Consider the following 14,239-nt stretch of genomic DNA (forward strand, 5'->3'; position numbering starts at 1 on the left):
TACAGGCGTCCAGGCTGACTAACACTCAAAGGGCTCCAGGCCTTTCCCTGGGGTCGCTAACCTCTACTTCCCTCTGCTCATTGGCTGTGTTCTCTCTGAAGTAAAAGAGTTTTCCATCCTTTGAGGGGGAAATACTTCCAGCCATATATTTGATATTAATACGTCACAAATGAATGCTGCCATCAAAGAGAAATTGACTGACTCTAAGCTTTGTTTTAAAAAGTAGAGGGAAGGAATCTGACGTGACTGGCTTAGGTGAGCTGACTCTCCCTGCGGAAGATCCCTGCACTAAGCTTTGTTTTAAAAAGTAGAGGGAAGGAATCTGACATGACTGGCTTAGGTGAGCTGACTCTCCCTGCGGAAGATCCCTGCACTAAGCTTTGTTTTAAAAAGTAGAGGGAAGGAATCTGACGTGACTGGCTTAGGTAAGCTGACTCTCCCTGCGGAAGGTCCCTGCACCCAGCAGAGACATGCTCACCTTGACCTGGTGCCTGCCTAGAATCATGTAACTATTACCAGGAAGTGGCTCATGGGTAAGGTTAACATAGCATCATTTTCCATCTGAGATACTCTGGAAAATGAAAGGGTATATACTGTTAACGGTTACAGTAGGATAACAGATGTATCTAATGAACTATGTTGATGGTGTTGGAGGAAGGATCTAAGACCTTAGAACAACATGGGGCATCCTTCATCTCACCCTCAACCAATTACTAGAAAAACCATGTACCGAATTTCCCTGTCAATAAAAAAACCGCATTAATACCATTATAAATTTCTGCTAGTTAAATGGAATTCTATAGGCTTGCTTTTGGTGTCTTATGATGCTATTTAATGTAATTCCAGTGCTAAAAATTAAAAATGCAAACTTCATTATAAACAAAAGGGACAGTTTTTTTTAGTTAACTCTAATTCTTAATGTCTGTGATGATTGTTTCTTTTCTTTTCTTTTTCTTTTCATTTTTGAGACAGAATCTCTCTCTGTCTCCTCCACTGGAGTGCAATGATGCGATCTTGGCTCACTGCAACCTCCACCTCCCGGGTTCAAGCGATTCTCCTGCCTCAGCCTCCCAAGTAGCTGGGATTATGGGCACCTGCCACCATGCCTGGCTAATTTTGTATTTTTAGTAGAGATGGGATTTCACCATGCTGGTCAGGCTGATCTCAAACTCTTGACTTCAGGTGATCTGCCTGCCTTGGCTTCCCAAAGTGCTGGGATTACAGATGTGAGCCACTGTGCCCCGCTGACTTTTTTTTTTTTTTTTTTTTTTTTTAAAGCTTTCCTCCCCAGACATTAACATTTTGTTTTGTTTTGTTTTGAGACAGGGTCATGGTATTTTGACCAGGCTGGTCTCAAGTTCTTGGCCTTATGGGATCCTCCTGTCTTGGCCTCCCAGTGTGCTGGGATTACAGGTGTGAGCCACCACACCCAGCCTCCAGGTCTATTTATGTCACGTTTTATCCACTGGGACTGAGCTACTTAGATTGCATTGCATTTGTTCAACAAGCACATTGAATAGTAGCTATGGGGCAATGATAATACCCATGCCTGGATTCAAAATAAAAATAGCATTTCTTTCTATTACCACTTGCATAGTCAACCAACCAAGAGCAAAGTGTGAAGAAGAGCCGCTGAAGTGGCATAGTACCCTGGCTGTACCAGCTCGCCACAGAAAGATCAGCGATTGTTCCTCATGAGTCAGGCTATCACTGCCATCATTTGCATGATCACTGAAGTTCCATATCTACCTTTGTGGCAGACTACAGATTGCCTTTTGGCAGAGGAACTAATTTTACGTAGTTGAAAACATAGCAATGGGCTCACACCATGGAATTCACCAGCACTGCCCCATCATCCGGTAGCAGGCAGCGTGGCAGAAAGGGGGAATGGCGAGCCGAAGGCTGGGGCACATCCCGCAGTGATGCTTGGATGATGTACGTGATAGAGTAGATGCTTTAAACTAGAGACCAATACATGGTGGCATTTCCCCTGAGTCAGACTACCCAAATTTAGAAAGCAAGGTAGAGTGTAGGGCGGCCTCTCTCAATGTTACACTTATTGATCCATGAATAGAGAACAAGTGTCTCAATATTGATCCATGTGTAGAGAACCAGACACAGTACGGGTCAGAGGGCTGGATGCTGACTGCCAAAGGGAAACAGTGGAAACGAGGGAGTCTAAGCCTGGGACCAGGAGACTGGCTGTTCCACTAAACACTTAGTACTTGGTGGTTTATTCTTATTTTATTTATTTATTTATTTATTTATTTATTTATTTATTTAAATTCATTTATTTATTTTTTGAGATGGGGTCTGGCTCTGTTGCCCAGGATGGAGTGCAGTGGCATGATCTTGGTTCACTGCAACCTCCACTCCAGGGCTCAAACCATTCTCTCATCTCACCTTCCAGAGAAGCTGGGGCTACAGGCACGTGCCACCACGTCCTGCTAATTTTTGTAATTTTGGTAGAGACCAGTTTTTGCTCTGTTGCTCAGGCTGGTATGTATGTATGTATGTATGTATGTATGATGTATATATGTATGTATGTATGTATGTATGTATTTGAGACAGTCTCGCTCTGTCTCTCAGATTGAGTGCAGTGGTGCAATCTCAGCTCACTGTAACCTCCCTTTCCCAGGTTCCAACAATCCTCCCACCTTGGCCTCCTGAGTAGCTGGGACCACAGGCTTGTGCCCAGCTAATTTTTGTATTTTCGTAGAGACTGAGGTCTTCCTATGTTGCCCAGGCTGATTTCAAATTCCTGAGCTCAAGTGATCTCCCTGCCTCGGCCTCCCAAACTGCTGGGATCACAGGTGTCAGCCACTTCACCCAGCCAAAAACACTAACTTTCCAGCTAAGAAAATGTGTATGTTTTACAAAAATATGATGTTCTTAACATATTACTTTTAGAACTTCCAAATTGAGCTGTTTCTTTCAGAGAAACAATAGAGTTAACAGATAGCACCCCAAATAGTAAATTATAAACTGCATTAACGAGCTATCTGCCATCAGCAGTAAGTGGAACATAAATTGTTTTTCTTTTTTTTGCGTGAAGTTAACTAGTTCCCTTTGGGATCAACTCAAAATTTTGCCTCTGCTAATAGACTTTACTCAACTCACTGAAGCCTCTACTCTCGATTTATAATGACTGGAAAATAATTTTACCCTCCATTTCAATCCCCTAAATGTAATATAAAGTTGGGATAAATAAGGAAAGGCATAAAGAGAATGTGGACAACTTCTATACTAAAATTAATCATGCAAAATCAGGGAACAGGTTGTGCATGTTAATAGCTATAGCTGTCTCATTCTTCTTAACAGAACTTCCATGGAGCTGAGGAGCACACTGCCAAGAAAAGATGATGAGCTCCAGGGGCTGACCAGCGGCTGTGCTTCCCATGCGTCTCCTTTAGAGGTGAAGATTTGATAGTTTCACCCTTTCCAGGAAAATTCACTTATCAGGTGCCAGCACTGACTGTGGATGAACAGGTTTCCTACATCCAAAGACTGGGCAAGTATGTCAGCTGCTCTCCTCTCCCTAAACTCACTCCCTTCCCTGTCGCAGAACTGAGATTCACACACACACTCTCTCTCTCTGTCTTTCTGTTTCTCTCTGTGTGTCTCCACTCTCTTTCTGTTTCTCTCTCTCCACCCCCACTACCTTGTTGCTGTGTCATGTGGCCTGCTGGCTCAGTAATTCCGTCTGTGCAGACAGGAGAGAAAGCTAAGTAGAGAGTCAGAGCAAGATCTAGAAGAATCCTTTACATAGATGCCAATAAGAAAGTGACCCCCAGACAGGAAATTTTAAAGCAGGAAAAAGAGAAAGCACTGGAAATGTGAGAGCGTGGAGAAAGCAGAGGGGTAGGGTACAGGGAGTTTCACTGAGTCTATGTGACCCCCAGGCTCTGCGTTTTACATGTTATATTCCCCTGTGTCTAAAAATGTTCTCCTAAGCATCGGTTTTGTTTTGTTTTTGCTTAATGTTGTGTCATTTTGTTCATCGCAGCTGACATTTGATAATGTGTGTTGTGTAAGACAGTCTGCACTTTGTACAACTAACCCACATCTTCCATTTCAGCACAGGCTGGCACGTTTCGCTCCGATTTTGTGGAGTACAGGAAGCGTATCGCTGTAGATGTACATGTATGAGTCATAAGCCCATAAAAGCAGTTTCACACCGTGCTTAAAATGGTCAAAAAGCTTGGTTTTGGGACCAATATGTTATCTTCTCTAAGACCACTACTAGACATTTGGACTCTCAAACGTTTAGAGGATTAACCATATTATTTTTACTAATATTGAGGGAGTTAAAATAGTCTAAGCAATTAAATTAGGTGTATTATTCCGATATGAGATGATAATTTATACTCCTTAGGAATCAGAAAGGAAAAAAAAATCAACCCCTTTTCTCACTAAATGGAAACTAGTATCATTTCTGACTTTTAATGTAGTAGGAGAAGAACGGAATGATTTTCAACCTGCACATTTTCTGCTCATGATGTTAGAAAAGTCATTTTCTTTGATAGGACCTGTAGCTCTTTTTTAAGAAATGGATAATAGCATTTGATTAGCCAAATATAGAGGAGTGCTCTGTAGTACATGCGATATAATGGTGAAATTCTCACCTTTAAACAAAAAGCTCTTTTGTAATTTATCAAAAATAAGTAACCATATGATGAGAACTATGATTTGAAGTTGTTCTTCATGTCCACTGAAATTTCACAAATAATTTTTATTCCAATTTAAGATACATTTATCATCAGCATTAAAGTTGCTGTGAAAGAGAATTGATTTGACCTCAGAATTTTTATATAAGACCATTTTTATTTTCTCCTTGCTCCCATTTGAACAGGCATATTTCGCTGGCCAAAATGGGACATAAGAACTGAGCTGGTCCTTGTGGGATTTTCCAATCATCCCCAAAGTGAGACACCCCTCTTCTTCCTGTTCTCTCTGGCCTACTTAGCAAATTGTTTTGGAAACACAGCTGTCATCACTTTGGTAGTTCTGCATTCCTCTCTCCAGACACCCATGTATACCTTCCTTTGTCACCTGGCCTTTCTCAACATATTTTTTAGCACAATTGTGGTCCCCAAGATGCTCCATAACTTCCTTGCAACCAGGAAAGTCATCTCTTACAACTTCTGCCTCGCTCAGACCTACATCACCTTATTCCTGGAGGTGACTGAGTGCTTTCTTCTTGCAGTGATGGCACTGGACTGCTATGTGGCCATTTGTTTCCCGCTGAGATATCTGCTCATCATGGACACGTCTGTGTGTGTGGCACTGGCTCTGGGAGCCTGGACCACAGGCTTTTTTGCTTCAGTGGTTCCTCTGTTCTTCACAATCCTCCCACTCTGTGGTCCTTATGTTGTTGACTATATTTTCTGTGAACTGCCCATCCTTCTTCACATGTTCTGTGCAGATACATCCCTGCAGGAGGCCATGATGCTTGCAGGAGGGGCTGGAACAGTGTTACTCCCCTTCCTCCTCATTATTCTCTCCTACCTGCGCATCCTGGTGGCTGTGATGAGAATAGACTCAGTTGAGGGCAGGAAAAAAGCCTTTTCAACCTGCACTTCCCATCTGACTGTGGTGACCATATATTATGGAACAGGATTAATCAGATACATGAGGCCCAAGTCCCTTTACTCAGCAGAGGGAGACAAACTGATCTCCTTGTTCTATGCGGTCATCAACGCTATGCTGAATCCTTTCATTTACAGCCTGAAGAACATGGAAGTGAAGCAGGCTATGGGAAGAGTTATAGGAAAATACAAAAATAAAATTAAATCACATACTAGGATGTGTAGAAGTTAAAGACAAGTTTGTATTTTTAGCATAGTCACATCCAAATTCTATGAAACTAACCTCCATCACAAGAAATCCCACTTAGGCAAACTTGCAGAATAAGATGGTCATTCAGTTTTTACAAATCCCCCCCAAGTGTTTTCAAGTCAGATTTCTCCTCTCTATGAATACACATTTATTGATAGTCCTTTGTTAAGTGTTAAAATATTGCTATGTCTGGGGCAGGCATGGTGGCTTATGCCTGTAATTCCAGCACTTTGGGAGGCCATGGTGGGCAGATCTCCTGAGGTCAGGAGTTCAAGACCAGCCTGGCCAACATGGTGAAACCCCATCTCTACTAAAAATACAAAAAAATAGCCGGGTGTGGTGGTGGGTGCCTGTAGTCCCAGCTACTCAGGAGGCTGAGGCAGGAGGATCACTTGAACTCGGGAGGCGGAGGTTGTAGTGAGCTGAGATCACGCCACTGTACTCCAGCCTGGGCGACAAGAGCAAGAGTCTATCTCAAAAATAAATAAATATATATATACACCCACACACATACACATACACACACATATGTGTGTGTGTATGTGTGTGTGTGTGTGTATGTGTGTGTGTGTGTGTATATATATGTGTATATATATATATATATGCTATGTCTGCTCAATCAAGCATTGTGTTAACATAGCCACAAGCTTCCATGTAATCAATCTTATCATTCCCTGTGGTCACTTTTACAGTATTTTATTTTCATTTTCTATTCATTTTCAAGACCTCAACTTATGATAAGATGCCTATGCCTCCTCCATGAATCAACTCTACCCTGTTGAGACTATCAATCTAAAGATGAGTCTTAGCTTTGTCCAGGACTAAATAAAAAGGCAATGCAAATTATGAAGTGTATGTTATTAAATCATATAGGAGGAAAATATTTTTGAAGTTGGTAATGAAAAAATTTTTAGGAGTGTAGAACACTTTATCTAATTTATCTAAACTTTTGTCTAAGTTTTGGATAATTTAAGGAAAATGATATGCTTTTTTAATTTTAAAATTGAAGTAAGTTCTTCTCAATTGCTTTAGTTTTCATTTACTCCATATGGATGGTAGTTCACAGAAATAAATATTAATAATTATTTTAGGTATTTACTTTTTTATGTATTTAAATAGATTGATTACAACATATTTACCACTGTGGCATTTCAGGCAACTATGTAGTAATTAATTTAATATTCCTGAATTTGGAGGCAGGCTGCAGAGTTTTTTCCAGGTTCAACCACTTAGCTGCTTTATGTCCATTATTTTATCAAATAATCTCTCTGAGCATCAATTTTCTAGTTTAAAAATCAGTAAATTCAATATATAGGTTGTTGTCAAGATTAACACATAAATAATGCACCTAAAACATAGTAAAGGCGTAATCACACAAGGTGCTATCAGTTTCAATCTGCTATTGAGTGAGAACAATTCTCTACTGGATTTTACAATTTTATTGAAAAAAGAAATATGTAAATAACTTTTCAGACTGTCTTCACTGATCACTGCTGGAAGCTGATGCTCCCGTGGAAGTGGAGATTCCTCTTTCTAAGGCTAAGGAGTGCCGTTGGAATAATTTAGAGCTCCTGAGCACATGGCAGATGATGAGGCTCAGAGAACCGAATGTCTTAACTGATGCATGCATACCTGTGTTTAGATGGTGCAGCCCTCCCTTCTATGGATGGCCTCTTTTTGTAAAGAAATCTCATGTCAAACTCTCCAAGAATGTGGATTCATTACTCTGTCATAAAATCTTATTGTATTCTGATATACAATGCCATACGAGAAAAAAAGAAGAAGAATCAAATCTTCTGTGGAGTGAGACAGTAAGCACCTAATTTATAATGTTACCTACAATGTCTGTTTCTCCATTGCAACTTTCTACAAACGTGCATGTGAATGTTTTTTGTGTGTGTGACCCAAATTGTACATGTTCATTGTGCAATGACCACATCTTAGTGACTTTTGTTGAAAGCTACACTATCTCTGTGATCTAAAGCATTGCCAACTTACAAGCACAATTATCCACTGGCATCATATCTTGCTCTCATAATCGTTGCTCCAGCCGGTGAACCAGCCCAAAAAATGGTGTGAAAGGGAAGGGACACTGTGTATAGAATCAGAAGGGCTGAATAAAATCCTTCCTCAAACCAAACTTTGTAAACATTGGGGCCCATTCTACTTAACTCGAATTTGATGACCAGACTACCTTTAGTTTGTAGCACATTGATCACATTGATCATTTTATTGTTCTCATTTATAGTCCACAAATAATGTAAAACTATTGTGTAAGATTGTGGTAGCAGTTAAGTAAATCTAGAGCCAACATCTATGCAGTAAAACCACTGTGTTCCTTTCTGTTATTGTTTAAATAACACTCTATTGGGTGAAATAATTTATTTTTATTTTTATTTTCATGTTTTAGAGACAGGGGCTCCCTATGTCGCCCAGGGTGCTCTCAAACTCCTGACCTCAGGTGATCCGCCTGCCTCGGCCTCCCAAAGTGCTAGGATTTCAGGCGTGAGCCACTGTGCCCAGCCAGTCTGAAATGAATTTGAAGTAGCATCAGATAATTAGTTGTGAACTAGGAATCCCAGTTTGGTATAAATCAATAGTTACCAATATTAAGAGTTTTTTTTTTTCTCCTAGAGAATCATAACAGGCCTGTATCCCATCCATTTTAATTGAATGCCTAATGCTGAGTTTTTTCTAAGTAAAACCCCCAGAGTATAAATGTTGTCTATTTTCTAGCAATCCCCATTGTTTGTTACTTTTCTGGCCTAGTGAAAGAAACTTTAATTTCCTGTATAATAATCTCGGTTAAAACCTTTTGGAAACAACCTGAGTTTGACTAAATTTTCCACTTGATCTCATTAATTCATTCTCACTTTTGGTTAGACCAAATTTCACTCCGCATCAAAAATAAATATTTGACTGACTGCCGATAATATGGGGTCATACAAAACTAAATAATTTTGCAGTCAAGTCTGTCATTGGAAACCACAGGCAAGAGCACAAATGGACAAGAAAGTGCAATTACGGGAAGATGATGTGGAGCGGTCAGTTCCCTAAGGGTTCATTACAAGAAACTTTCTCTTCGAGTAGTGATAGCGTAGTCTTCTCAGAAGTCTTAATGAGATCATTGTAGGGAAATAAGTTTCTTAATTTTGGTTCAATACTCTCTCAAACATAAATGAGAACCACTTTTGTTTTAGAGGTTTAAACACAAAGTTGGATCCTTACACACAATCAGTTTGACTATTTGAGAAGAGCTGACTTGTCAAATAAATAAAGTCTCACTAACTTGGTTCTTTCTAGTTTACAGAGGGCAGGCTTGTGGGTGTGAGTGTATGTGTGTGGGTGGGTGTATAAGATATGGGCTTAAGAATTAATTCTTTGTTGTGTGTTCTAATCAAACAATATATTGCTGAATACTTAGAGGCAACAAAAATTTTGGTCTCTTTCAGCACTGCATTACAAATTAATCTCAGAACCAAATACTAATGTTTACTCCAAAAATTTATTTATATGTATATATCTTTTTCACATATATATGCATATACCTACAATATACAATCCATTATATAATACATATATATTTTATACAAATATAAAATATATGTGTAATATGTATTATATATGCATATAATATATAACCCCTATATACAGGGTATATGTGTAATACACATATAAAACCACTATATATAGGGGTTATGCATATTATATATAAAATATATTATATATTATACATATATATTTGTTGTATATTATATATTATACATATATAAAATCCATTTTGATTATATTGTTGTTAATGGTGTAAGATGAGGGTCCAATTTCATTGTTCTGCATGTGGATAGGCAGTTACCCCAATACCATTTATTGAAGAGACTGTTCTTTCTTCAATGTGCCTTTTGGTCACCTTTGTGGAAGAACACATATATCGATTTATTTGCAGAGTATCTAATTTGTTTCATTAAACACCATGTCTGTTTTTACCAGCATGATTCTGTTTTCAGTACTATATCTTTTCTTTTTTTCTTTTTCTTTCCTTTTTTTTTTTTTTGAGACAGTCTTGCTCTGTGGCCCAGGCTGGAGTGCAGTGGTGCGATCTCTGCTCTCTGCAAGCTCTGTCTCCCAGGTTGAAGCTCCTGGGCTCAAGCAATTCTCCTAAGTCAGCCTTCTGAGAACCTAGGAACACAGTCATGCACTACACCTGGCTAATTAATTATTATTATTATTGTAGAGACAGGGTCTCACTATGTTGGTCAGAGGAGTCTCAAACTTCTGGCCTCAAGTGATCCTCCCACTTTTGCCTCCCAAAGTGCAGGGATTATTGCTGTTAGTCACCACATTTAGCCACATTTTCCACTTTTTTGAACAGTTTGAGAAAAATTGTTGTTAGCTCTCCTTTAAATGTTAGGTAGAATTCAGCAGTGAATTCGTTAAGTCCTGGGCTTTTCTTCGTTCCAAGGTTTTTGATTACCAATTCGAACACCTTACTAGTTATCAGTTTCTTCAAATTTTCTATGCCTTATATTTTTATTTTTTTAGAGATGAGGTCTCACTCTGTCACCCAGACTGAAGTATAGTGGTGAGATAGTAGCTCACTACAGCCTCAAATTTCTGGGCTCAAGCTATCCTCCCACCTCAGCCTCCCGAGTAGCTGGGACTACAGCTGTGTGTCACCATGCCTGGCTCAGATGTATTTCTTCATGGTTTAGTCTAGTTAGATTGTATGTTTCCTGGAATTTATCCATTTCTTCTATATAATCCAATTTTTTGGCAAATAATTGTTCATCGTAGTCTCTTATTTCTTACCTCCTCTTTTATTTTTCCTCGTTTTCCTGACATTACTCTAAATTTCCTTTTGTTTTATTTGATATAAAGTTGCTAACACTTTTCCCTCAGACATATAATGGGACATCTTTCCTCTTGAATACTATTCTCTCATCAAAATCATTTATCTTATTAAATGTTACAGAATGTAAAGAAAGTGTGATCTAAAAGCACCAGCTTTTCTCCAACTTAGAATCCCTCTGAAAGGCATATATTCTCAATCAGCAGCACAACCTAAACATCTGTACTGAGGATGGTTATGAAATGCTAAGCTTTCTTCCCAAATTTTTACAATGGTAAATCATTCCTACATACTTGCTCTGCCACTTCTCATCTGGGAAATGTTTACACATTCTTTAACCATTCCATACCACTTCCAAATATAGAGGTATAAATATATGCAGTGAATAACGCTTGACATTATTATCCCAATATTAATTATAATAATGCTTATTATTTAATCTAATAATAAAGTGGAAATGCTTCTTTAGTTATGTAAAAGCTATTTATTTCCAAACAAGATATCATATCGATGTTAATTGTTATGTTGCATAGAGTCACAAATGTATGCATATATCCAAACTTACCAATTATAAATTAATGCCTTTTACTGACTTAGTATTCCAGTTACTCTCTCCTACAGGCTCTGTGTATCTCAGGATCTATGTAATAAAGAAATTATATTTTTGTTTAAAATAAAACCTTAGGGCAGGGCACAGTGGATCACACCTGTATCCAAGCACTTTAGGAGGCTGAGGTGGGCTTATAGCTCAGGAGTTCCAGACCAGCCTGGGCAACATGGTGAACTTTCTCTCTACAAAAATACAAAAATTAGCCAGGTGTGGTGGCACATGCCTGTAATCCCAGCATCTCTAGAGACTGAGGTGGGAGAATCGTTTGAGCCCGGCACATTGAGGCTGCTGTGAGCTGTGATCTGGGCGACTCAGCAACATCTAGTTTCAAAAAATACAAAACCAAAAAAACATAAAACTAACACCCTAAAAGAATCTGAGGTAAGTTTGCATCTCAAAAATAAGTCTGAACATCAAGTCAGAGTGCCAGACAGATATTAAGAATATGTTGGTTTGATTATATTTTTTCATTATCTTTAACTACAACTTTTTAATAGAAAATTTTCAGGGGAAAAATGTCAAAGAGGTTGCATATTAATAAGTTAAATAATTACCTAAGGTGCAACAAATATAATGTATTTAACATGAAAAAAATACATTATAAAATACATTAAAATAAAATACTTTACCTTTACATAATGACATTGGGCAAGACTCTAATTTTGATGCGATGACAGAAATCAATATTGATATCATGTGAAAGAAACCAATGTTAAATTTGTTGGATAAAAATTAGACTATCATTGACTACACATGGACACAGTAGACACCAGGGCTGACCTGAGGGTGGAGGGTGGAAGGAGGGTAAGCATTGAAAAGCTACCTATCAAGTACTATGCTGATTTCCTGGGTGACAAAATTGTCTGCACACCAAACCCCCGGGACACGCTATTACTCATGGGACAAAAATGTCCATGTGTCCCCTGAACCTAAAATAAAAGTTGCAAAGAAAATAAAATTAGTTTATGATACATGCATCTCACTGCATGTAGCAAGAGAAATGGAGCAGATGATATACAATATGGGACATGCAGATGTTTATTCATAGAACACTTCTGCAACACACAGACCATTTCTAATTTGGCAATTGTTAACCCACACATGTGCCTATTTTCCTTCTTTCTTTTCCTGTTGTAAAATAATTCCATTACTTTCCTCGACTGCTTTGCACAGAAGTCTTAGTGAGAAGTCTGAAGAATGGTTCCCACTTTTGATAATGTCCTGTGATCACTACGCAGCCATCTGCTCCCCTCTGCACCATGAAGTCATCGTGACCCCAAGGCTCTGTGTGAAGGTGGTGACTTCAGGGCTTACGGGTTGGAGGAAGGGGGACATAGCTGCTGTTCTCTCCCTTTGGGAATCTAGTGTTATCCTCAATTCTTGTATGACATCTGTTTATCGTGAAGCTCCCTTCTTCTAAATATGAACCTCAGGTGCTCTCTGTGAGACTCTAGCACATTCCCTCTGTGTGCTGTGTGCTGTGCTCTGTACACTGAACTCTGTCATCTCTAGTCTGAGGAACAAAGGGATTTTTTGAATAAAGTTTTCCTTAAAGTTACATAAAAATCAACTTTCTCTTAAATGGCAAAATAATCAGAATATCAGACCACTCAAGTTCTTTTTTCATTCCAACAAAAAGTGGCATTGAAAATAGATACTGGCCAGACCCAGTGGCTCACGCCTGTAATCCCAGCACTTTGGGAGGCCCAGGCGGGTGGATCATTTGAGATCAAGAGTTCAAAACCAGCCTGGCCAACATAGTGAAACCTTGTCTCTACTAAAGGTACAAAAAATTAGCTGGGCATGGTGGGCGGGCACCTGTAATCCCAGCTACTCAGGAGGCTGAGGCAGGAGAACCCCTTGAGCCTGGGAGGTGGAGGTTGCAGTGAGCAGAGATCACACCACTGCACTCCAGCCTGGGAGACAGAGTGAGGTTCCATTTCGAAAAAAAAAAGGCCGGGTGCGGCGGCTCATGCCTATAATCCTAGCACTTTGGGAGGCCGAGGCGGGCGGATCACTTGAGGTCAGGAGTTCAAGACCAGACTTACTAATATGGAGAAACCACGTCTCTACTAAAAATACAAAATTAGCCGGGCGTGGTGGCGGGCGCCTGTAATTCCAGCTACTTGGGAAGCTGAGGCAGGAGAATCGCTTGAACCTGGGAGATGGAGGTTGCAGTGAGCCGAGATCGCGCCACTGCACTCCAGCCTGGGCAACAAGAGTGAAACTTGGTCCACCCACACCGCCCCCTAACAAAAAAAAAAAAAGAAAAGAAAAATAAAAAGAAAGTAGTTACTGAGAAAAGTAGAGGATTTCAGGAATCGAATCTAACTTCTTTGTCATTTCAGGATGAAGCAGAAATGAGTAGCCAGTTATCAGGCCCAGAGTTGAATGGACCTTAAAATTAATGGTTAGAGAAAGATGAATGTGTTGGTAAGCATTTTATATATAAACAAGCCAAAGATGTCCTCCCTCTATTGACCCTATGTTGTTTACTTCTTCTCTACTTCAGACTGGTAACTGTTAACTCAAAAAGCCCTCCAATCGCGCCAAACTCAAATTTTTGCACACTCAATTGTTTTCAATATAGTCTAAGTAAGCAGATTTTTAGCTGTTTAGAACCTGACTTTTACAAATTCCATGAAACTTCCTACAACATCTGCTAGTCATAGGCAAGATAAACCCTGTATCCGTAAAGGTTTCAAGCTCCACCACCCCTCCCAGCTCTCTGACCTGCAGGCTCCTCGTCCTCATCCTGTTGCTGAGTGGCATCAGCTAGACATGTAAGCTCCCTCCCAATTTCCCTCTCCACTGGAGTTCGCATTCCCTCCTTCCTTTTGGGGTAGTAGCCCCTGTATCTGAGCCTTTGGAAGGTCTCATGCTTGAAGGACTTTCCTAGCATTCAAACCTGTCAAAGCAGTGCCCAAATAAAGCTAGTTTGTGTT

The 14,239-nt window shown here is 39.6% G+C and overlaps 1 protein-coding gene across 1 annotated transcript; it reads left to right on the forward strand.

Annotated features, from left to right (window-relative positions):
• The first annotated feature begins 1,828 nt into the window (after nucleotides 1-1,828).
• LOC126959410 (olfactory receptor 2A12-like) lies at nucleotides 1,829-6,295 on the forward strand. The gene is made up of 3 exons (XM_050798427.1): nucleotides 1,829-1,935; nucleotides 3,322-3,389; nucleotides 4,853-6,295. Exons 1-3 carry the CDS (start codon nucleotides 1,829-1,831, stop codon nucleotides 5,818-5,820), a joined length of 1,143 nt encoding a protein of 380 aa, XP_050654384.1. The 3' UTR covers nucleotides 5,821-6,295.
• The last annotated feature ends 7,944 nt before the right edge of the window (nucleotides 6,296-14,239 follow it).

The sequence above is a fragment of the Macaca thibetana genome, chromosome 1 (genome assembly GCF_024542745.1).
Source record: "Macaca thibetana thibetana isolate TM-01 chromosome 1, ASM2454274v1, whole genome shotgun sequence".
Lineage (NCBI taxonomy): Eukaryota > Metazoa > Chordata > Mammalia > Primates > Cercopithecidae > Macaca > Macaca thibetana.

Bases quoted from the DNA above. Each gene is read 5' to 3' on its own strand.
- LOC126959410 (XM_050798427.1), top strand. From the start codon at position 1,829: ATGGAATTCACCAGCACTGCCCCATCATCCGGTAGCAGGCAGCGTGGC. The intron at 1,936-3,321 runs GTACGTGATAGA...TCTTCTTAACAG, and splicing joins CGCAGTGATGCTTGGATGAT to AACTTCCATGGAGCTGAGGA. The intron at 3,390-4,852 runs GTGCTTCCCATG...CCATTTGAACAG, and splicing joins CCAGGGGCTGACCAGCGGCT to GCATATTTCGCTGGCCAAAA.